Source organism: Podarcis erhardii, assembly GCF_964252035.2.
Source record: "Podarcis erhardii genome assembly, chromosome: 6".
Classification (NCBI taxonomy): domain Eukaryota; kingdom Metazoa; phylum Chordata; class Lepidosauria; order Squamata; family Lacertidae; genus Podarcis; species Podarcis erhardii.
Genome location: NC_138510.1, coordinates 3,721,106 through 3,744,855, shown reverse-complemented (window position 1 = coordinate 3,744,855; position 23,750 = coordinate 3,721,106). Strand labels below are relative to the sequence as shown.

Genomic DNA, 23,750 nt, shown 5'->3' with positions numbered 1-23,750 from the left:
GGGAACAAGGCTTTCTTGGTGGTGGTCCCCACACCTTTGGGAATTCCTCATCTGGCTCCATCACTGCTGGGTTGTTGTTCTTGTTGATACTCCCTCTCCTGCAATACTAAAACCCAGTGGGGTCACTTGTTCATTTATCTATTTATTTTATTGAATTTTTATACTGCCCTTCATCCGAGGATCACAGGGCAGCTTACAACACAAAAACACAAAGCATAATGACAAATGAAAGCAGGCATGATCCAGCAGCCTGCATCTTCTGATAGTCTCAAATAAATAAAGACCCTTGGAACAATTATTGATTTGATTGTAATAAAAAAAAATCTGCCCTTATTCACTTATGGGGGACACAAGAGCCCTTATAGAATCCTTTGCAGGTTCTCCATTGGTAGGAGAAAATAACAGAGGCCAACCAGAGAATATTGAGAAGCAAAGCAGCTAGTAAGCCTGATCTTTATTGATCTGTTGCCACAGGGTGCTCCCCTCACACGCAGGAAAGGAGGACCCAGAACAAAGGTGTGCCTGCCCTTATTTAGACATTTTAAATTCCCTGCCCTGGAGCTCCATACATCCTACATACATACAGAAGGGGTGTAACCCAAGACCACCCTCCACAAATATCATACCTACATCACAGAAAAGGCGGTCTACAGCAGAAATCTGAGTGCGTTGTTTATCTCCTGTCTGACAGGTTACATGTTAATGCTCACTTGATTGAATACCCTGGGTTGCCTGGCCAGTCTTTTGTAATGACAAATACTTAGTTCCTGAGCCAGGTCACAGGCTCACCCTATTCATACACAGACATACCCTCAAGACAGGATTTGTGAAGGAAAAGACAGTGGGGAGGCTTTTCCATTTTCCTTCGACCTTGCAGAGAAATCATTTGGTCAGTTTGGAAGTCAAAATAGTTTCAGGGCTGTTTTCCTGTGGGGTTTCAGACATGTGGTTTATATATGCAGTTATGAACATTTCTCTTTTATAGAAGACCTTAATTTTTTAAATTTCACGACACAGTTAAAAACCAGTGATGACGCCTCATCCCAAGGCAGCAGCAGGGGGAGTGCAGCTCTTGGAAATGGAGCCGGGGGGGGGGGGGGAACCTCTCTCCAGCTCTCCCCCTCCTTCTCCAAATGCTGCAAAGGACTCTTAGCTTGGAGTGTGCAGCCCTGTTTGTGTACAGGAAGAGGCGGGGGGGGGGGTGACTGGCCGGCCTCTGGCCGCTGTCCAAGTCCTGCTTTCTTCTCTCCTTGCTCCTCCTAACTGGCCGTCCTTGCAAATTCTCTATACTGGGGGGGGGGTATCTGCAGATGAGGAGCCCCTCTGTCTGTCCTCCTCCTCTCCTGGAGCCAGGGAGCTGCAGAGGGGAAGGGGCCGGCCAGCCAGCCAGGCTGTGGCCTGGTACATCCCTCCATCTGCCTGCCTGCCTGCCTGCTCCGGGGTCTGTTCTATAATAAGAGTCTTTGGCAGCTGTTTTGTGCCTTGGCTGCTTGCCAGCCTCCCGGCAGTTGCACTTGGAGAAAACCACTTGCCTCCATTTCCCACCTCGTCCGCTCCAGCTCCTTGCTTGTCCCACGGTGAGTACCCTCCCTCTCGCCCTCCTCCAAGCTCTACCAGGGGCACAATGGCCTGGCTAGGTAGGCGTTGGTACTTCTGAACCACCAGGCTGGGAGAACTGCCTTCCTGCTCGGCTCCCCGGCACATAACGGGAAAGTCCAGTTGCCATCCGGCTCTGGGGAGGCAGATTTGCCCCCTCAATGCCTCCTCTGGCCCAAATTTCTGCCCGCCGGGCCCAAGGTTTGGGCACTGCGCTCCCGCGACACATTTTCCCCGCTGCGTCTCTTGTTTCCTTTCGCCTTGGAAACTTTCTTTGCTCTCCTCCAGGCCTTGAATGGAGGAGGCCAGAATTTCTCCAGGAACAAAGTAACTTTGTAAGAATTTGGCGTTACAAGGCAAAGCTTGGCTTCTATTCTCCTCCTCCGACAATGCCAGGACAACTACCCTTCTTGTGTCCCCCACAAATTTCCGTTTGGAACCCCGAAATGTCAAACAGATGGATCCTATCCCTGCTTTAAAAACTGTCTGGAATCCTCCAGGGCGGAAGAAAGTCTCTTCCACAGTGCCCAGCAAGAGATTTGGGGTATCTATTGCCCAGTGCCAGGGCCACCCTGAACCCTCTCTCTGCCTCGGGTGCCTTTCTCCGCGTCTAGAGGTCAGACAGGACGGGTCCTCCTCAGCGGCCACCTTCTCTGGTGGCTGCCGGCCAGGACCAGGGGCTGCTGGGATGCGGAGGGCCGTGGTGTGTGTGCCAAGCCACTTTCACTCCTGCTGGCCGAGCTACTGCAGGTGTGGCCAGAGAAAGGCGGCTTCAGGTGTTTAGAATAGCCAGATCTCTAGGCCTCTGGCACCGAGGAAGCTGCCATTGGGTCAGTGGCGTAGCGTGGGTTGTCAGCACCCGGGGCAAGGCAAGTAATTTGCGCCCCCTAACCCGTGGATTTGCGCCCCCTAAGCCGTGGATTTGCCCTAACCCCAGATGTTGCGCCCGGTGCGGCCGGCCCCCCCTGCACCCCCCACGCTACGCCACTGCATTGGGTGGACCATTTATTCTGCCACCCTCTCTCCTTTCCACCCACCCTCTGCCAGTCTGATTTTGGAGACAGGACTTGTATCTCAGGCAGCTGTCACCCTCCAGGCATCGACAGAAGCTGGGTGCAAAGAGGGCTGTGATGTGACTTGCAGAATTAGGGATGCTTGACCTATCCAGGGCTGCACAAAAGCATGTGACTTTCCCCCAAGGATCCTGGGAACTTTAGTTTGTAAAAGAGGCTGGGAATTGGAGCTCTGTAAGGGGTGCATTGTGGGTTAAACCACGGAGCCCAGGGCTTGCCGATCAGAAGGTCGGTGGTTCGAATCCCCGCGACGGGGTGAGCTCCCATTGCTCGGTCCCTGCTCCTGCCAACCTAGCAGTTCGAAAGCACATCAAAGTGCAAGTACATAAATAGGTACTGCTCTGGCGGGAAGGTAAACGGCATTTCCGTGCGCTGCTTTAGTTCACCAGAAGCGGCTTAGTCATGCTGGCCACATGACCCAGAAGCTGTACGCCGGCTTCCTCGGCCAATAAAGTGAGATGAGCGCTGCAACCCCAGAGTCATCCACGACTGGAGCTAACAGTCAGGGGTCCCTTCACCTTTAAGGGGTGAAGTATAGTTCCAAGGATTCTTAGGAGGTCCAGAGGTTGGGCGACACGAGAACAGGGCCTTTTCAGTGGTGGCTCCCCGCTTGTGGAATGCTCTCTCCAGAAAGGCTCACCTGCTGCCATCATTACATATCTTTAGGCACCAGGCAAAAGGAACCCTTTTTGTCTTTGGATTGGCTTGGGATGTTATAATGTTGTCAGGGCCATCTTTACCCGGGGGTGAAATGGGTTCAGGGCACCTGGGCGCTGAATTCTGGGGGGCGCCAGGTGCCCGCTGCTGAAGCCTCCTAAGCTCTTAACTATCTACCTGTTATGAAATAATAAATAATTTTGATCGAGCTAGAAAAACAAAATACGTAGGTATTAACAAAATGTATACCTACTGTTTCACTAACGGACTTTTGATTTTGTGCGCTCATTAACCAAAGATGTGCAGGTGCTTGTCATTCACAACAGCGGTGCTTGTCATTCTCAACGGTGCCATGCACGCGAAATTAACTAAATTTCAGGGCGCTGGGTAGATCTTTGCACCCCAGCGGGGCATATGCTAAAGACGGCCCTGAATGTTGTTCATAAAAACAGAAAAGATTTTGCCTTTTAGATTTTTTAAGGCTGGTTTTAATGTACGCATGAAAAATTGTAAGTCGCTTGGAGCTGCCGTGGCAAAAAAGCGACAAAGAAATTTAATAAATATTAATAACAATTTATTGTGATGATGATGATGATGGAGTGGCAATGTGCTTTAAATGTGCTTTGAAGGCTTGGTGTGCACATAGCCCTGGATAGGTTAAGGTCGCCTGATCGAATGAGGCTCGTAAATATTAGAAAATTAATGGAGCAGGCTGTCGAAGGCTCCTAGCCAAGCCAGCCCTGCTCTGCTCCACAGCTGGAGACAGCAATTCTTCTGAATACCAGTTGCTGGAAACTACGGTACATACAGTGGTACCTCGGGTTAAGAACTTATTTCGTTCTGGAGGTCCGTTCTTAACCTGAAGCTCCACTTTAGCTAATGGGGCCCCTCGCTGCTGCCGCACTGCTGGAGCACGATTTCTGTTCTCATCCTGAAGCAAAGTTCTTAACTCGAGGTAATATTTCTGGGTTAGTGGAGTCTGTAACCTGAAGTGTACGTAACCTGAGGTACCTCTGTGTAAGTGCTGGAGATGCAAAGAGGTTGAAGGAACGCTCTTTCCTATGGGGTGGACTTGTAAAAGGGTAAGAGAGTATTGGGAAATGATCCATAATGAATTGAAAAAAAATATGTGTAAAAGTGCTTTCCAAAAAAACCCAGAGTCTGTTTTGTTGGGGATAATTCAGACTGAAATTCCCAGGCGTCAAAAAAGGTTATTATGTATGCCACTCATATGGGTGGTGTATAAATAATAAATAATAAATATTATTATAAATATAATCATTATCATCATCATCACTACTGCAGCCCATGGTTTGTTAGCCCCAAAATGGAAAACGAGCGAGGTACAAGCCAAAGAAGAGTGGCAACTTAAGCTGACAGAATATGCGCAGCTTGCAGACTTATCATATAGAATAAGAGAACAAAAAGAACATACCGTACGCTTAGAGAAGATTGGAAAATATTTATTGAATATATGGGAAATAACTGTGTACAGATGAAAACTGGCAGCATTAAGATAAATAAGTTATGATGGATGCAATCTTCTTCTTCTTTGGCGATCACTCGTAGCCAAGTAAGATTGTCTTCCAAAGACACGGTTTTAACAATGAGTCCGTAAGTGACTGTGGAGGCCAATTCTGGATCCACACGTCCTTCCACAGTGGGGACATTGGTTTCCGGGTGGGAGCTGATCACAATGTGGATTTACCAAACATACCTTCTTCTTAGCACGTTTCTCCCTTGCGTCCTGAGTTTGAGCGTCTTCAAAGCCCAGGACACCTTTGGTCAAGGCTGTTCTCCAACTGGAGCGCTCGCAGGCCAGTGTTTCCCAGTTGTCGGTGTTTATACTACATTAATTAAGATTTGCCTTGAGACAGTCTTTCAACCTCTTTTGTTGACCACCAGCATTACGCTTCCCATTTTTAAGTTCGGAATAGAGTCGTTGCTTTGGAAGGTAATGGTCCAGGAAGTGGGGATGGATGCAATAACGGAATATTGAATGGTATAGTTTCTGTAAAATATGCAGGGACTTATGATATGTAAAATGAACCGAGGAAAGAAAGGAAGGGAAGTCATTGATATATTAAGGATGTAAAGATGAGTACTTTAAATTGTGAAACAGAAAATATAACAAACAAATTATATACAAAAAAGAGAAAGAAACTGCAACAAGGGAGAAATGTTCTTGTGCCTGGATCCTGCTTGCAGGTGTCCCATAACAAGCACTTGGCTAGTCCCTGTGAGAACAAGATTCTAGCCAAGATAGGCTATTGGGCTAATCTAACAGAGCCTCTTTCTTATGTTTTTCTATTCACAACAACCCTCTTTCTACTCGGCCACTAGGAAAGCAGCTTCTTCTGCCATGTGGCAGGTCTTGGAGGGTGTTGGAAGGGTGTCCCTCTGTCCAGGGCATGATGCGCACCCCCCACGAGTGCTCCGCTTGGCCGATTTCCCACACATGTCCCTGGGCCCCCGGGTCCTGTGTCACAAAGTGCTGGACTTTGGAGCGTAAAAAGTGCAATTCCCGGAAAGTCCACCTTGCCCTGCATTCCGAGCCCAGCCGCCGCCAGAAAGCTCACAAGAGGAGCAAAAGGCTTCTTCTCTCTTGCTATTTATTCCCAGCATCTGGTCACCAGCGGTAGAGACCCCCTGAATATATGGAACTGGCAGGAATGACTGGCAGAATCCGAGACCAGGGAGAAGAGTCAGTGGAAGAAGACTGGAAAAAGTTTAAAGATTATTTACGGAAATACTGTAAAATTAATGAATGCTAGAAAAATGTTGGAATGAAGTTATATGGCTTTAGTAGAAATGTTATAAGGAATTAAGTATAAATAGATTAATAGAGTATTAAAGGAAAAAATAAGGTTAGAATGTGTTAAGATAATTATAGGATTGAAAACAGAGGAAGATGGAAAGGAATTGCTGAAACAATTAATAGAAGTGGAATACAAAAAGGGAGGTGTGAGGAGGTCGCAGAAATAAGTGAATGAAAGATAAGATGCTGAAATTATTTGAAGTGTTTTAAATTGTTTTTGTTTTGTTTTGTTAGTTTAATGTGTTAGTGTTATGTAGTGTTTTTGTATTGTATTGTATTGATTTTTTTTTGTAGTGTTTAAATTGTTGGAAAAGTAATAAATTTTTTTTTTTTTTTTAAAAAAAGAGAGATCCCCTGAATATGGAGGTTTGGCTTTGCTGTCCTGTCCTTGCTCTGAAATGTTTTGGAGTATGAACCGTATCCAGACGACACGGTTACCAGTCCTTTTCATATATTTCTTCTTCTCTTTTCTTCCCTCCACTAAATTAGCATGTTTATTTGTCGGTTGGTAAGAAGTCTATTACTTATGTAAGCAGCCAAACAAAATCAGGACAAGAATGATTCCTATGCAAAATCACTGTGAGCAATAGCCTCTGCAGTGACCATTACACTTCTTAACCAAACATACAGAATATTGCCATATGAAAATGTTACTACCTGAACTACATGCATTAAATATTGGGAGGAAAAAAGGTCTACATTTTTATTATAATTTACTTTAACAATCTAAGAGGTTTTCGGCCACCAGAGGTTCCAGTGCAATTTCAGGTGCAATTGGAAATTCAGGGATCTCTGTAGAGCTGTTAGTGTAGCGAACCTTGTAGGTGAAATACATGCATACTTTGGGAAGGACGTGGGAAAGGAATCTCTCTGAAATTCACTTCATTTGTTTCATTTTCGGCAAATTGTCCTGGACCACTCAACATAGCTTTTATTGTTCCCGATGTGAGTGCAGGCTCTCTTTTAACTATGAACTCATGGCCATCCGAGGATATCAATTTCACATACATAGCATCAGGGCCTTCACAGCCCCCATATGTCTTCTCTTCTCCATCCATCTCTTCTTATCAGATAGTTGGTTCTTTGCCCCTGGAGCCTTTGCAATAATATCTCTGCCCTGCCAGCGCCCAAAAGATATTCGCCGATGAAATATACTCAGAGTTGAGAGTGGATTTCATGCTCTTTATTCAGCTCATAGTGGTGAGGAGGAATGAATGTTCCCCCAAAGTATCTGCTTTATATACATTATTTACACAATGGGCTGCACGTGATTGGCTAATTCCGGAACTCTCCTGTAGGCCAATCAGGTTGTGGATGCACTTCCACCTGAAGCTGGATTGGGTGGCTCCTGCAGACCAATCAGACTGCTGCATTGTTCTAGGACCAATCAGACTGCTGCATTCTGAATCTGATTGTTCTAGGACCAGACTGCTGCATTTTGGATCCTATTGTTCTAGGACCAATCAGACTGCTGCATTTTGGATCCTATTCAACTCAGTACATAACAGCCAAGTAGCTTCTCAGGTCCCTTACGGTTCCAGCCAGGACAACCCTCCCCCCTGCCCGAAACCCTCCAGATATTTCTTCAGAACATAGATTTAATGTGCACTGGGGTGTGTGTGTGCATGTGTGTGTCTCTCAGCCTCAACTACCTCACAGGGTTGTCGTATGCAACAACAGCAGCAAGAATACTCATCGCGAAGTATTGGAAGACACAAGATTTACCCACCCGGGAAGAATGGCAGATGAAGCTGATGGACTATATGGAATTGGCGGAAATGACTGGCAGAATCCGAGACCAGGGAGAAGAGTCGGTGGAAGAAGATTGGAAAAAAATTAAAGATTATTTACAGAAATATTGTAAAATTAATGAGCTTTAGAAAAATGGTGGAATGAAGTTATATGGCTTTGGCAGAAATGTTATAAGGAACTAGGTACAGATAGACTGTTAATGTATTAAAGGGGGAAAAACAAGGTTAGAATATGTTAAGATTAATTACAGGACAGAAAACAGAGGAAGATGGAAAGGAATTGCAAAGTGGAATACAAAAAGGGAGGCGTGAGGAAGTCAATGAAACAAGTGAATGAAAGCTAAGATTGAAAACATTGGAAGTGTTTTTAATTGTTTTTGTTTTCTTTTGTTAATTCAATGTTCTACGTAGTGTTTTTGTTTTTGTATTGTATTATATTGATTTGTTTAATTCTTTTTCTTTCTTTTTGTAATCTTTAAACTCTTAATAAATATTATTTTTTTAAAAAAACTACCTCACAGGGTTGTTGTGAAGATAAAATGGAAAAGGGAGCACTACGTGACCATCTTGAGTTCCTTGGAGGGAAAGGTGGGATAAGAATGTAAAAAATCATAGAATTATACAATGGTAGAGTCGAAAGGGACCCGAGGGCCATCTAGTCCAACCCGCTGCAATGCAGGAATCTCAGCTGGATGCATTTCTGGGGGTTGGACTAGATGACCCTTGGGGTTCCCTTCCAACCCTAAAATCATGTGATTCTGTGATTGTTGCTCTGGTCACTGACTTATGTACACCACCTTGAGCAAGAAAAGGGTGGGATAAAAATATGATAAATCAATAAGTAATAAATTCCTTTTTTAAAAAAGGCCTTGGTGAAGACTTGATGTTTTCATCCCCAAAAAAGTTTTTGATTTGAGTTCCTACTGAAATGAGGCTGCATTTTAATGTTGCATTTTAATCTTGTTTTTAAGTTGTATTTCAGTCAATTGTTTCTATACCTGGTGTTAGCCGTCCTCAGCCCAGTCTTGGCTGGGGATGGTGGGGTATAAATAAAATGTATTATTATTATTATTATTATTATTATTATTATTATTATTATTAAAAATTATTCATGCTTTTCATTGTACAATGAACACAAAACATAAATTTGAATCCTTCCACATCATATTTCGACTCCCCTCCCCCCTTTTCTTCGGTTTCTTACACTTATACTGTTTTTTTACTGTAATAAAATCCCTTGGCCTTGCAGATGCTGTCGCTGCCGTCCTTGCGGGTGGGCATCCTGACCGGAAGAAGGGTCCTAGCTGCTGCTGGTGTCCGAGCAGCCCATGGGCACGGCGGACATGGTAAGTGATGCTTCTGCCATCATCTCTTGCTCCCGTTCTCCTTTGGGGCGAGTGGTCCCCTTCTAAAGGGGGGGGCATGGCTTGAATTCTCTAACAGCTCTCAGCACCCAGAACAAACTTCAGTTCCCACGATTCCTTGGGGGAAGCCAGGACTGTTGAAAGTGGCGTTGTGTTGCTTTAGATGTATGAGGAAGATGTGGCCTACTTTTTAAGGTGCAGGTAAGGACGCGGGTGGCGCTGTGGGTTAAACCACAGAGCCTAGGACTTGCCGATCAGAAGGTCGGCGGTTCGAATCCCCGTGACGGGGTGAGCTCCCGTCGCTCGGTCCCTGCTCCTGCCAACCTATCAGTTCGAAAGCACGTCGTGGTGCAAATAGGTTGGCGGTTTGAATCCCCACGATGGGGTGAGCTCCCATTGCTCAGTCCCTGCTCCTGCCAACCCAGCAGGGGTAGGTATGGTCAGAGGTCCCTTTACCTTAAGTGTGTTGCCCAGCCCTCGGTGTTGTTAGTAGGGATGTGAGTGGCGCTGTGGTCTAAACCACTGAGCCTCTTGGGCTTGCCGATCAGAAGGTTGGCGGTTCGAATCCCCGCGATGGAGTGAGCTCCCATTGCTCTGTCTGGAATGCGGATCCTACCCAGGGCCGACCCGGGACATTTTGGCAGCTGAGGAAAACCACAAAACGACGTCCCTTTCGATCCCCATTGGAGACAGCTGCATATTCGTGCGTTGCACAGAATCATAGAGTTGGAAGAGACCACAAGGGCCATCGAGTCCAACCCCCTGCCAAGCAGGAAACACCATCAGAGCACTCCTGACATATGGTTGTCAAGCCTCTGCTTAAAGACCTCCAAAGAAGGAGACTCCACCACACTCCTTGGCAGCAAATTCCACTGTCAAACAGCTCTTACTGTCAGGAAGTTCTTCCTAATGTTTAGGTGGAATCTTCTTTCTTGTAGTTTGGAACCATTGCTCCATGTCCACTTCTCTGGAGCAGCAGAAAACAACCTTTCTCCCTCCTCTATGTGACATCCTTTTATATATTTGAACATGGCTATCATATCATCCCTTAGCACAGGGTTGGATGAGGGGGCTGGATCCCCTGGGACCTGTCCAAATCTTACCATCGTTATGCCCCATCGTTCTGCCCGGACACTGAGGTCCAGCTCCAAGGGCCTTCTGGCGGTTCCCTCGCTGTGAGAAGCCAAGTTACAGGGAACCAGGCAGAGGGCCTTCTCGGTGGTGGCACCCGCCCTGTGGAGGGAAGTCCTGTTTAGGGAAGCTTTTAATGTTTAATAAGTTATTGTATTTTAATATTCTGTTGGAAGCCGCCCAGAGTGGCTGGGGAAACCCAGCCAGATGGGTGGGGTATAAATAATAAATTATTATTATTATTACTATCTATTATTCTATTATTCTAAATTATGAACCTACCCAGATCATCATTGGAGGCCCTTCTTAGTGTGCCTTCTCCATGAGAGGTCCAGAGGGTGGCAACATGACAAGGGGCCTTTTCGTTGGAGGTTTCTAGGCAGAGATTGGATGGTCATCTTCCATGGATTCTTCAGCTGAGATCCCTGCATTGCAGCAGGGTTGGACTAGATGACCCCTAGAGGTCTCTTGCAACTCTACAGTTCTATGAAGACTACATTAAGCGTCCCAGTGTGACCCAGTTACAAAACCTTTGCAGCTTGTTGAACCCAAAAAAGGAGGTGGAAAAGAGGGAGCCAGCCTCAAGAGATCTTCCCTCCTTACAACTTGCACTTGAGAGCTAATCGCCGTAATGGCGAAAACAGTAACATTGCATTGACACAGTATAATTAAGCAAGCAAACTACACTGGTAATAATATATTTGGAAGAGCTGCAAAGACAACAGATAAAACACTGAAAATGCAGCAGCAACCCCACCATCAACCCCCCCCCAAAAAAAACCCTCCCCACAAGCAGCACATCTAACTCACCAGCATTTTGCAAACAAAATTAGGGACGTGCTTTTGACACCCCCGTTTCCATAAAAAGGATCTCTGCTGAGCCCCCCCCCCCCGAAAAAAAATCATTACATATTGCAGAAGGCTGAACGTGTAGTTTCTGTCTCTCGTTATATTTATTTACTCAGCAGTAGTAAATGCTGATTTCAAAGCCGAGGCGGTATGTTTGTTGAGTTAAAAAGACACTAGAATACTAGTCATCCGACAATGGCTTATCAGCAGTTTGAATTGCAAGGTTCTGCAGGAATAATCAGATGCACAAATAGAGGCTGGGGGACGTCTGGTTTAGCGGTACAGGTAAAAAGGATCTAGAGATCTTAGTAGACCAAAAGATTAACATGAGTCTACAGCGTGATGCAACAGCAAATAAAGTGAGTGATACTGTATTCTAGGCTGCATCTACAGAAGTCTAGTGTCCAGATCAAGGGAACTCATTTTGTTGTTTAGTTGTTTAGTCGTGTCCGACTCTTTGTGACCCCATGGACCAGAGCACGCTAAGCCCTCCTGTCTTCCACTGCCTCCCGCAGTTTGGTCAGTCTCATGTTTGTAGCTTCGAGAACACTGTCCCACCATCTCGTCTTCTGTCGTCTCCTTCTCCTTGTGCCCTCCATCTTTCCCAACACCAGGGTCTTTTCCAGGGAGTCTTCTCTTCTCATGAGGTGGCCAAAGTATTGGAGCCTCAGCTTCACGATCTGTCCTTCCAGTGAGCACTCAGGGCTGATTTCCTTCAGAATGGAGAGGTTTGATCTTCTTGCAGTCCATGGGACTCTCAAGAGTCTCCTCCAGCACCAGAATTCAAAAGCATCCATTCTTTGGTGATCAGCCTTCTTTATGGTCCAGCTCTCACTTCCATACAGCACTACTGGGAAAACCACAGCTTTAACTATACAGACCTTTGTTGGCAAGGTGATGTCTCTGCTTTTTAAGATGCTGTCTAGGTTTGTCCTTGCTTTTCTCCCAAGAAGCAGCCTTTTTAATAGTCCTACTCCATTCTACCTTGGTCAGACCACACTGTCTGGAATACTGGAATACTGTGTCCAGTTCTGGGCATCACAATCTAAGAAGGAGGTTGACAAGGTGGAAGGTGTGCAGAGGACAGCAACCAAGAGGGTTTTGGCAACCAAGCCTTATGAGGAGCAGGAGCAGTTGAGCACAGAGCTATTCCCCTATAGATTGATCTCCACCACAGACAGGCTAAGCGTCACCCATCAGATGGCCTGTGATATGGACAGAATTCTCCTACAGGGAATGTAGAATCCCCTCTGAGCAGTTTAACTCCAGGCTCAAAAGAATACAAGGCTTAAAAGCAATCCTGTTTTGAGCCTGCTGTCGCCGTAGGGATTGTGTTTTGATGACGTCTACGATGCTGTTTTTACTGCCGTTTATTTCACGGTAATATTCGGTTTGCTTGGGTTTCTACAAGCCTCCCTGAGTTTCATTTTATCAGAGAAAATGGTTACCTTGACCGTGGGATGTGCTCCTCGGAGATGATGGTGCAAAACATCTGGAGGGATGGTTTGGCACAAGGGAAAAGGGCAAAACACCCCCCTCTCTCTCTCACCACGTGGCTCAAAGTTGCATAAAACCCAGTTCAATCCTCAGACAGTCAGCTGCAGAGGGGCTGGTGGTCCCTAGCTTGGCCATGTCGCCTGCTTTACAAGCCTCTAATTTGAAGGGGTGTCAAGAGCAGGGGCATACGAAGTGGGGGGTGGGGGTGGGGGGGCGGTCCACCCCGGGTGCCACTCTGGGGGGGGGTTGACTAGATGGCCCCTGCCTCCCCCCAGCTGTAGAGCAGCCGAGGGTGCACGCAGTCTGCATGGGCGCCGCTTGCACAGCATCTGTATGGGCTGCTTCTTGCACAGTGACCGTATGGAATCCCGCGCATGCGCACTCTGTACGGGATGCCGCACATGTGCAGTCCATACAGGATGCCGCACATGCGCACGTCGTAGAGGATGACGCTCGTGCAACAGCCCGTACAGTCGCTGTGCAAGTGGCAGCTCATACGGAGTGCTCATGTGTGGCATTCTGTACGGAGTGCGCATGCGTGGCAGCCCATACGGTCACTGCACATATGCACTCCATACGGGATGCCACACATGCACAGTCTGTACAGACGTCATGTGTGCGTCACTGGGTGGTTTGCCCCACTCCAGGTGCCGGAGAGGGTTCCTCCGCCACTGGTCAAGAGTACAGGTCCTCTATTTCAGAGGCTCCCACAAACCACTTGAAAGTGGCTGAGGGTCTTGATTTTTCTGCTCGTTGTAGCAATCATAATGTGCCAGGCTAGATGCAGCAGGCTTTTCAGTCGTAATCTTTATTGCTTCTTTTATTTCTTACATATATATTGCACACTGCTGTATTGCAATTTGCGTTCCACAGAATTAAAATTGCAGTACAATAAAAAAAAAATACATAAGAAATGGAGCTGTAAAAACACAATATAAATCAATTGGGTTCTTTGTTTATTTTGTTTCAGAAACTTTATACACTGCTGATCAATTGGTTTTATAAAAACAACAACCCTCAAAGCAGTTTGCAAAAAGATAATGCAAGAAAAAATTACAACCATACAAAAGTTAAAATACTAAAACAGATTAAAATTGCCTCAACTTCCTAATATCTGGCTTGGCTTGTCTAAGCAAGTATGTTGTTTGAAGCTCTCCCCTATGTGAAAGCAATGCCCAATACAATTGCGGTTTCAAGATAAAGACCCCTGAGAAGGGGGACCTGCAGGGCTCTTACAGTCTTACAGGGGTTGCCTACCCAGAGTTTGCAGCACTTGGACAGCTGACTGGGCAGGTTGATGTGTCACCTGGTCACAGCCTCCCCTGCTATTAGCCAAGATTCCTGCATTGCAGGGGGTTGGACTAGATGATCCTTGGGCCCCATCCATCTCTACAATTCTGTGATTCTATGGTGAGACATATTGTACTATTTAAATGATAGGCAGTGCACAAATCAAAAGTGAAATGAAATGAAAAACATTTTAAATTTTTAGTATTTTTTTAACTTCAGTGGTGCCAATATAATTAGTGTAAAAAATGGTAAAGGTAAAGGACCCCTGGATGGTTAAGTCCAGTCAAAGGCGACTATGGAGTTGTGGCGCTCATCTCGCTTTCAGGCCAAGGGAGCCGGTGTTTGTCCACAGACAGCTTTCCAGGTCATGTGGCCAGCAGGACTAAACCGCTTCTGGCGCAACGGAACACCGTGACGGAAACCAGAGCGCACAGAAATGCCATTTACCTTCCCGCTACAGTGGTACCTATTTATCTACTTGCACTGGCGTGCTTTCAAACTGCTAGGTTGGCAGGAGCTGGGACGGATCAACGGGAGCTCACTCCGTCGAGGGGACTTGAGCCGCCGACCTTCTGATTGGCAAGCCCAAGAGGTTCAGCGGTTTAGACCACAGCGCTAGCCGCATCCCTATAATTAGTGTATGCAATTTTAATGCAAAAATGACAACTTTTTAGCTTGGAGGGGGGGAATGTATAAGTGGCCACCCTCATGGCTGGTGTAGGGATGTGTCCAAGCCATGCTGAGGTTCCGCTCTGCTGTTCCTCTTTCTCCCTAGTCGCAGCCCAAGAAGATCTCTCGGTGCCTATGTATTATGACAAGCGCAGCTACCCACTCCCGGACATCCCCTTCTGCAAGGAGCTGGACACTTCGCAGAAGGCCCTCAAGGAGAAAGAGAAAGGATCCTGGAAGCAGCTGAGCAATGAGGAGAAAGTGGCCCGTACGTAGCAACAGACTGGCCCATCCAGGGATGACCTGCTGGGCTGGAGGAACCTGGGCATCCCCACAGAACCAAGATGATGTTTTGTGGGCAGCCTCTGTAGGGTCAAGACACACTAGACAGACAAGATAGAGGCTGCACCCTAAGTTGCCAGCCTTTTGGGATGTGGGAGTAATTTTAACTCCTATTTAAAGCTGAATCACACTTTCTGCCATAAAGTGAGATACGGCCACCCTCGGAAATTCACACTTACCTGAATTTTGCAATGCAGTTCTCCAACGGTATTGCTCTGCTTTCCTTTGGACCCCTTCAGCAAGGCCAAGAGGGGGTGGTCTTGTGGTCTGGGCAGCCCAGGACCTCCAGACCCCAGGGAGGTCACTCCAGTGCTGCTTATGCAGCAGTTTGACTTCACCCTCGGAGGCACACTCCATTGTCTCTCGAGACAGATGGGTGCCCCCTATAGTTCTCTAGCCATGCCACGTGTATAAAAATGCATCCTTTAAGGGGAAAGTGAGCATATTAATGAAAGTGAACCTACAAAATGCATATTATCTGGAGCAATTGCTCACAAAAATATGCGAGTGAGCAAAAATTGCAAACAAAAATTTGGAGAGCATGTGCTCCAAAGTGCTGAAGAATTTTCATCAGTGTGAAAGGAGAGCTTTGAAGCCAGTGAGAATAAGTTTTCTCACCCTGAGATATTACTCAGAGCCAATCAGAGGGAAAGGAGGTGAGTCGGCCACTGAGGATGGGCTCCTGGGGTTACTCTAGAGAAGGTTTGCAGGAAGGACACCAAGGAGTTGTTGTTCTGTCTGCTCCAAAGCTAAGCATTTAGGAACACTGAAAAGACAAGGCACTTCGTTTTCCAGAAAATGGAGGACAAGTTCTGTTATATATAAATGTAACTTCAGGGAAAACACACCTTAAGGCGCTCCAAAATATCAGAGCACTCCAAATCATTTGCAGAAAACAGCAGATCTAGCTGGAAGGCATCACTTAGACATCTGATTCAATTCTTGCACTGCATCTCTTAATTCTTATTTCAGTGGTACCTCGGGTTACAAACTTAATTCGTTCTGGAGGTCTGTTCTTAACCTGAAACCGTTCTTAACCTGAGGCGCACTTTCACTAATGGGGCCTCCCGCTGCTGCGGCGCCACCGGTGCACAATTTCTGTTCTCATCCTGGGACAAAGTTTGTAACCCGAGGTACTACTTCCAGGTTAGCAGAGTTTGTAACCCGAAGTGTTCTGTAACCTGAGGGGTTTGTAACCCAAGGTACCACCATATTGTATAATGACAGGATTGCTGCATCATCTTAGAAGGGGGCACGGCTGTGATGTTCACGAAGGGGAACATCTGAACTTTCTGTTCCGCACTTCTGAATTTTCTGTTCCGCTCCTGCCTGGAGCTGCCATCTTTGGCTGCCCATCACACCTGCATGGGAGACAGGGAACAGCCGGGGCACCCCTGCCAATCACCCGGCGGGGCAGGCAAGTGATGGCACAGAGAGCCTGAGCAGGGGAGGTGGGTGGCGTGGATCCTGACCCTGCTGCGCTTGCCTTGCAGTGTACCGGCTCAAGTTTCACCAGAGCTATGCAGAGATGAACAGGCCCTCTAGCGAGTGGAAGACGGTCCTTGGAGGAATTTTCTTCTTCATTGGCTTCACGGGATTGATTGTCTGGTGGCAACGGGTCCATGGTATGAAAGTGGGAAGAGGAGGAGGAGGAGGGGGCGACTGTGGTGTGGATGAGAATCCCAGTGGTGTTTACAGAGCTCCCACCCTTTCCTGGGCATCTGTGAGTCTTCCAAGGCAGGCAGAAATACAACCGGTGCTGCCTCCTCCAACAGCCGCATTGCTGGGCCAGATGGTGGCTTCACCTGTGGAATTTTGCTCCTACGCACAACTGCTGAAAGCACAGAGCCTCACCTGTGCTGGGGGAAGTACTTTGAATTCAGGGGTTTTTTTTATTTCCAAAGCCACCATATGCTGAGCCAAATCATGGGCTCATCTACTCAAGAGTGCTGGAAGCCTCTCTCACAGGGAAGGGCCATAGTTTGAGCATCAGCCTTGCAGGCCAAAGGTCCCAGGTTCAATCCCAAACATCTCTGGGTAGCGCTGCGAACGTCCCTGCCTGAAAAGGTGCAGAGCTGCTGCCAGCCAGTGTTGACAGCACTGAGTTAGGTGGAACAATGGCGGAATCAGTGTAAGCTAGCTGGCTGTGTTCCTGTGTAAAAATAACCTAACTCGGAAGGTGCTGGACTCTTTGTTGTTGTTGTTTAGTCGTGTCTGACTCTTCGTGACCCCCTGGACCAGAGCACGCCAGGCACTCCTGTCTTCCACTGCCTCCCGCAGTTTGGTCAGACTCATGCTGGTAGCTTCAATAACACTGTCCAACCATCTCGTCCTCTGTCGTCCCCTTCTCCTTGCGCCCTCCATCTTTCCCAACATCAGGGTCTTTCCCAGGGAGTCTTCTCTTCTCATGAGGTGGCCAAAGTCTTGGAGCCTCAGCTTCACGATCTGTCCTTCCAGTGAGCACTCAGGGCTGATTTCCTTCAGAATGGAGAGGTCTGATCTTCTTGCAGTCCATGGGACTCTCAAGAGTCTCCTCCAGCACCAGAATTCAAAAGCATCCATTCTTCGGCGATCAGCTTCTTTATGGTCCAGCTCTCACTTCCATACATCACTACTGGGAAAACCATAGCTTTGACTATACGGACCTTTGTTGGCAAGGTGATGTCTCTGCTTTTTAAGATGCTGCCTAGGTTTGTCATTGCTTTTCTCCCAAGGAGCGCCTAGGCGTCTTTTAATTTTGTGACTGCTGTCACCATCTGCAGTGATCATGGAGCCCAAGAAAGTAAAATCTCTCACTGCCTCCATTTCATCCCCTTCTGTTTGCCAGGAGGTAATGGGCCCAGTGGCCATGAACTAAAGAGATTCTAAATAAGAGTTTGGATGGCTGCCTGCCAATAAGTCCTGTGAATCCAGCATTGCGGAGGGTTAGACTAGATGATACTTGGGGGGTCCCTTCCAATTCTACCATCTTTGGATGCTACTCTGCCTGGCAGAAATTCTCCACCCCAGAGGGCTTTCCCCATGGGAGATGCTAAGGATTGCACCAGGGACCTTTGGCATTTAACACATCATCTTTACCACTGAGCTATGCAGCCCCTTCCCAAATTGAAGCCCAAGGTAGACATCTCACTCAGAGCAGCACCTACCCAGATTCCCATCCCAGGCAAAGATTCCTTGTACAGGACCTCTTTCCTCCTTTGTGTCTGAACCAGACTGGATTTATCTGTCTCGGTAGGTGAGGCATCGGTGGAAATCCAGCCAATTTGGCTGCTTGAATCCTTCCCCTCCCTTTCTTCTTTCTACCATTCTTGGTGAATGATTTCTCCAGGCTGCGTCAGTGCTTCCTCCTTCGTTTCATCTGGGTCTTGCTCCCACTGCCCGGCTGCAGACATAGGCTGCGCTAAGACATAATAGCTTGGGAAAAGAGGTCTTGAGGCAGGCAGCCTTTGCTCCTGGTTCACGCTGCCCGTGATTCTCTGAATGCCATTTCCCCACTCAGGCCAAATCTACACATGAAGCAGAATGAGGTCAGAATTAGGTGGGTCAATTAGACTGGGCTGCTTCAGATTGCTAGCGGAGGCTAATACATCTGAACGCTCATGGGTGTTGAACCAAGCAGAAATGCAGCACACCAGGGAAAGAAAACCAGTAGAAAACCAGCGTATCAGAGGAACCCGTCTTGATGTGCTGGATCTCCAAGTGCAGGCAGATTACGATTATTTTACATTTATAACGGAGCGTTCAAAAACAGGGTTCCAACCTCTGCAGCTTGAAGTGGAGCAGTGCATCTGGCCAAGGCAAGACTCCACGGCTTCATTCTGCTCTATTGAACATTCAGCCTCCACCGACTTAAATATAAGTGTGTCAGAGAGTGGGTGGACGCATAAATTAAAAAGCCTCAAGCCTTCCTTTCTACGGATAATCCGAGCTGCCCTCTTCTGAACCATTCCCAGCGCTACACAATCCTTTGAGAGACGGGACAACCAGAGCTCTCCTCCTTGCATGGAGTTTCTAGAAGTGAATGCATAAATGTAGCCAGGATGTGGGGAGGTGTGATTTCTTAAGAACATAAGAAGAGGGTCTGTGGATCAGGCCGACTGGCCCATCTAGTCGAGCACCCTCTTCTCACAGTGGCCCATCAGATGCCTGCAGAAACTTCTTCCAATGTTCAGCTTCACTACTGACTCCGACAGGCCTGAGCATTTAGAAGATTGCTTTGCCCCCATGTCAGGCACTGTGCTGGTCCCATGGGTTACCCGAGAGGTGAGGTCCAAGTCCGGTCCGGGGTCAAAGGTGCAATGTGGAGACAGTCCGTAGTAGCTGAAGCTGGGTGCAGGGCAGGGAGTCAGGTGAAGTCAGGAACAGGCGTGCAATCAGGGAGCCAGGGCGGGTCAGGAGCTCAGGCAGGAGAGCAGGACAGGGTTCAGGCAGGAACTAGCAACCAACAATGTTGCTCCCGCAACTTGGGACTGGGGCTGGCCGGCTTTTATCTGCCCCGAGGCATAAGGTAGCCCCGATCCTCTCATGACTCGCCTCTCCTGGCCTGGAGGCGAGCACTCCTCCTGCAGGAACTTAGTTCCCTCCGCCTCTCTGCCCTGAGCCTCTGCAGCTCAGGAGAGGCTGGAGGGTTACTGGACCCAGAGGCAACCTCAGCTTCCTTTGACATGGGACTGAGAGTGGAGCACCTGCAGGCAATGGGTCCTCCATCACCTCAGGAGCCAGAGTGGATTCAGCTGGTGTCTGCTCCTGAGGATCCGGCACAGGTGAGGACCCTTCAGGCTCAAGCCCCAGCCCCGGCTCAGCTGGTTCTGGAGGCGGGGAATCCTGTGCAGGCTGGGATCCCTCAGGTTCAGCATCCGAGTCCGAATCCCAGGCCATCACAGGCACAAAAGCAAACAACTTGGAAGCTGTCTGCTTCAAGCCTTGCATCCACAGCTGGGAAATGACCTGCCTAAATCAGCCCTGAAAAAGCTTTTAGGTTTCTGCAGCATTCCTGCTGCTGGATGACGCTTTCCAGCAGAGGGAGCACATGCTTCTCCTAGCTGTGCACCCCAGCCATTCCCCAGGCCAGGCCTCTCTGCCCACAGCTGATGTTCCTGGACCATTGGGGAGTAAACAACCCACAGCCAGCCATGTCAGCCCTGCGCTCCTGGAAATCAGGGTGGGGAGGAACAAAGGGGCCGCTGTTTTCCTCGCACTGGTCTGATGCCCATGGAGCTGTTTTCCTGGATTTGCAATAACAGCCCATCTGCCAAGTGAGGGGTGTGGAATGGCGGGGGGTGGCGGGCTCGGAAGGAGGAGAAAAGGCCAGTTCTGTTGCCTCCCTTTGCAGCAACAGCAGCTCTGGGCTGTTCCCCTTCACGGGGCTCGCCTGGTGCGTAGAAAACCCGCAGGGATGGTGGGGCTCAGTTTGTGTGCACAGCCCAGCGGCGAAGGGCGGGGAAATTAGCGCGCCCACTTTCTCACTCTGCATGCTGTGCTGGAGGTTGCAGAAGAAAACTTCACCCCTGGCAGAATTCAGTTTGCTTGGATGCAGAATTGCATTTTATTTTTATTTTTTTAAGTGCACCTAGAAAGTTAAGTTGGGACACGGGTGGCGCTGTGGGTTCAACCACAGAGCCTAGGGCTTGCTGATCAGAAGGTCGGCGGTTCGAATCCCCACGACGGGGTGAGCTCCCGTTGCTCGGTCCCTGCTCCTGCCAACCTAGCAGTTCGAAAGCACATCAAGTGCACGTAGATAAATAGGTACCACTCCGGCGGGAAGGTAAACGGCGTTTCCATGCGCTGCTCTGGTTCGCCAGAAGCGGCTTAGTCCTGCTGGCCACATGACCCGGAAGCTGTACGCTGGCTCCCTTGGCCAATAAAGCGAGATGAGCACCGCAACCCCAGAGTTGGTCACGACTGGACCTAATGGTCAGGGGTCCCCTTTACCTAGAAAGTTAAGAGTGGGACCAATCACTTGCCACAGATTCTCACAGGGCAGGCAAAACAAAAAGGATGTTGCAGAGCTGGAGAAGGGCAATGGAAGGAGCAGTTCCCCTGTAGGAACGCAAGAGGAGCCTATTAGACCAGGCCAGTGGCCCACCTGGTTCAGCATCCCGTTCTCAGTGGCCAACCAGATTCTTGTAGGCACAAGAGCATCTCTTCCCTCCTCTGGTTCCCAGAGGGAACCTGCTTTTTAGTTCAGAGAAAAGGCAAGTGAAAGGGGTCATGATAGGTAAAGGTAAAGATAAAGGGACCCCTGACCATTAGGTCCAGTCGTGGCCGACTCTGGGGTTGCGGCGCTCATCTCGCTTTACTGGCCGAGGGAGCCAGTGTGCAGCTTCCAGGTCACGTGGCCAGCATGACTAAGCCGCTTCTGGCGAACCAGAGCAGCGCACGGAAATGCGCACACTAGAACTCGGGGACATTCCATGGAGCTGCATGCTGGAAGGTGCTGCTGATAGCGCCAAGGTCGCAGGTTCGATCCACATATGCGACAGCAGCATATTCCTGCATTGCAGGGGGTCAGACTAGATGATCCCAGGGTTCGTTCTTATTCTATTCTTCTAGGATTCTGATTCTATGCAGGACAGATAAAAGAAAGGACTTCACGCAGAGCAGTTAAAACTCTGATAGTGACGGCCGCCAAGTTGGATGGCTTTGAAAGAGGATTTGACAAATTGATGGAGGAGAGAGCTACTAACCATGATGGCTATGCACCTCCATTACTGGAAGATGCAGGCCTCTTGATGGGAGTCAGAAGTGAGGAGAAGGCTGTGATATTCAAGTCCTTCTCACAGGCATCTCCTGAGCTGCTTTGCAAAAGATGTTGCTGCACTAGGTGGGCCTTTGACCTGATCCAGCTGCAGGGCTGTTTGTGTTGAAAGAAATCTTAGCAGACATGCATTTTACTCCATATGCCAGTTGATTAAACCTGAACACTTGTCCTGCAAAGCACAAATACTAACAGAATTGTAGAGTCGGAAGGGACTCCACGAGCCATCTAGTCTACCCCCTGCAAGAATCCCTGACAGATGGCCGTCTTCTTTAAAAACCTCAGATGAAATGGCATTGCTTTTTGTTAAGGTGTGGCTGGGTCTTAAGAGGATTTGTCTTAAAACAGGCTAAGATGGCACCCACGAGCTGCAGGTTTAAGAGATACTTACAGGATACTTACCAATTAAAGCTTCCATCCTACACATCCTTATCCCTTGAACTCTCAGGGACTGACATCTGAGCAGGGATGTGGTCAAGGCTGTAGCCCAACTAGCAACTTTGCTGTGCTCTATTCTGCGTTCCCAAGACAGCGTGTGTGTTTGGGCCCCCGTCCACTTTTTGGTCTTACATATGGAGTAACAACCATACACCAGGGGTGGGAACCTATACCAGCAGTTCTCAACCTGTGGGTCCCCAGATGTTGTTGGACTACAACTCCCATCATCCCTGAGCTCCGGCCTTGCTAGCTAGGGGTGATGGGAGTTGTAGTTCAGCAAAATCTGGGGACCCACAGGTTGAGAAAGGCTGCTATAGACCCTCCAGATGTTCCTGGACTACATGTCCCATCATCCTTCACTGTTGGCCATGCTGGCTGGGTCTGATGGGAGTTGGAGTCCAGCCATATCTGGAGGGCCACAGCTTCCAGTCACCGCCACCCCCTGTCCACCCCCCAAGTGAACAAACTATTTATTGTCTTTCTACCCCTTGAGCACCCTGGAACAGGGTTTGGGATGCATCAAGGGTCTCCTAACCAGTGCGGGAGAACCTTCCCTGTGACCCGCTCATTATCTTTCTGTTGCCCTCCTCACTCGGCCTTCCCCTGTTGCCTTGACAGTGTTCCCCCCGAAGCCGCACACCTTGACCGACGAGTGGAAGGCCAAGCAAATCAAGCGCATGCTGGACATGCGCATCAACCCTGTGGACGGCTTCTCCTCCAAGTGGGACTACGACAAGAACGAGTGGAAGAAGTAGAGCGAGGAGGCGGAAGTCGGGGAGAGGCAGCTGCGGATCCTGCACGTTCAAGGCAGAATTGACCGCCCCGAGGGTGGCAGCTGGGGCGACGCCTCCCACACTGCCCATGCCCCTACCAGCCCCCTTTGGATCACCTCCGCTTGGCCAGAGCCTTCCCAAATCCACCCAATGTGCCTTTGCCTTCCTGGAGCTGCAGGAGGTCGGGCATGTTCACCAGCCGTCTCCGTTCCACTGCAGAGAGACTGGCCCAGCCTCTGCCAACCTGGTGCCCTCTGGCTGTTCTGGACTACAGCCCCCGGCGGCCCTTGCCAGCACAGCCAAGGTCACCAGGTCAGCTGAGACTAGATTGGACCCAAGCCTCTTTGCGTGGCCTTTCCAGCGGCTCCTCTTAAGCAGCCTTGCTCTTTCCCTCCATGCAATAAAACACTACGTTGTACATCAGGCTGTGATTTGCATCTCTCTTGGGTAGCCGTAGGTAAGAGGAGGCGGGGGGGGGAACCACCTGGGGTTAACCGTGCGGCTCCTTCGTTCAATGCATGCAAAGCTGCCTTATGCTGACTCGCTCCTTGCAGCTTCCAGCAACTTTGGATCCAAAAAGAATCCCTGCTCCTTTTAGGAGCTCAAGTCGCTGGAAGCACCAGGGATCACATATCAACAGTCTGCTGGATCAGGCCAATGGCCCATCTAGTCCAGCATCCTGGTCTCACACTGGCCAACCAGAGGTGTGTGGGAAACCCAAAAGCAGGATTTGAGCACAAGAGCA

The 23,750-nt window shown here is 48.6% G+C and overlaps 1 protein-coding gene and 1 pseudogene across 2 annotated transcripts; one reads left to right on the top strand and one right to left on the bottom strand.

Annotated features, from left to right (window-relative positions):
* Positions 1–1,383: 1,383 nt before the first annotated feature.
* COX4I2 (cytochrome c oxidase subunit 4I2) lies at positions 1,384–23,428 on the top strand. Its single transcript, XM_081868163.1, has 5 exons — positions 1,384–1,577; positions 9,145–9,241; positions 14,802–14,963; positions 16,531–16,662; positions 22,851–23,428. The coding sequence occupies exons 2-5, from the start codon at positions 9,145–9,147 to the stop codon at positions 22,985–22,987; spliced, it is 528 nt and encodes a 175-aa protein (XP_081724289.1). The 5' UTR covers positions 1,384–1,577; the 3' UTR covers positions 22,988–23,428.
* Positions 6,810–7,289, bottom strand: LOC309345134 (elongin-C pseudogene; annotated as a pseudogene). The gene has a single exon. The product of its transcript is annotated as an elongin-C pseudogene (transcript).
* Positions 23,429–23,750: the final 322 nt, after the last annotated feature.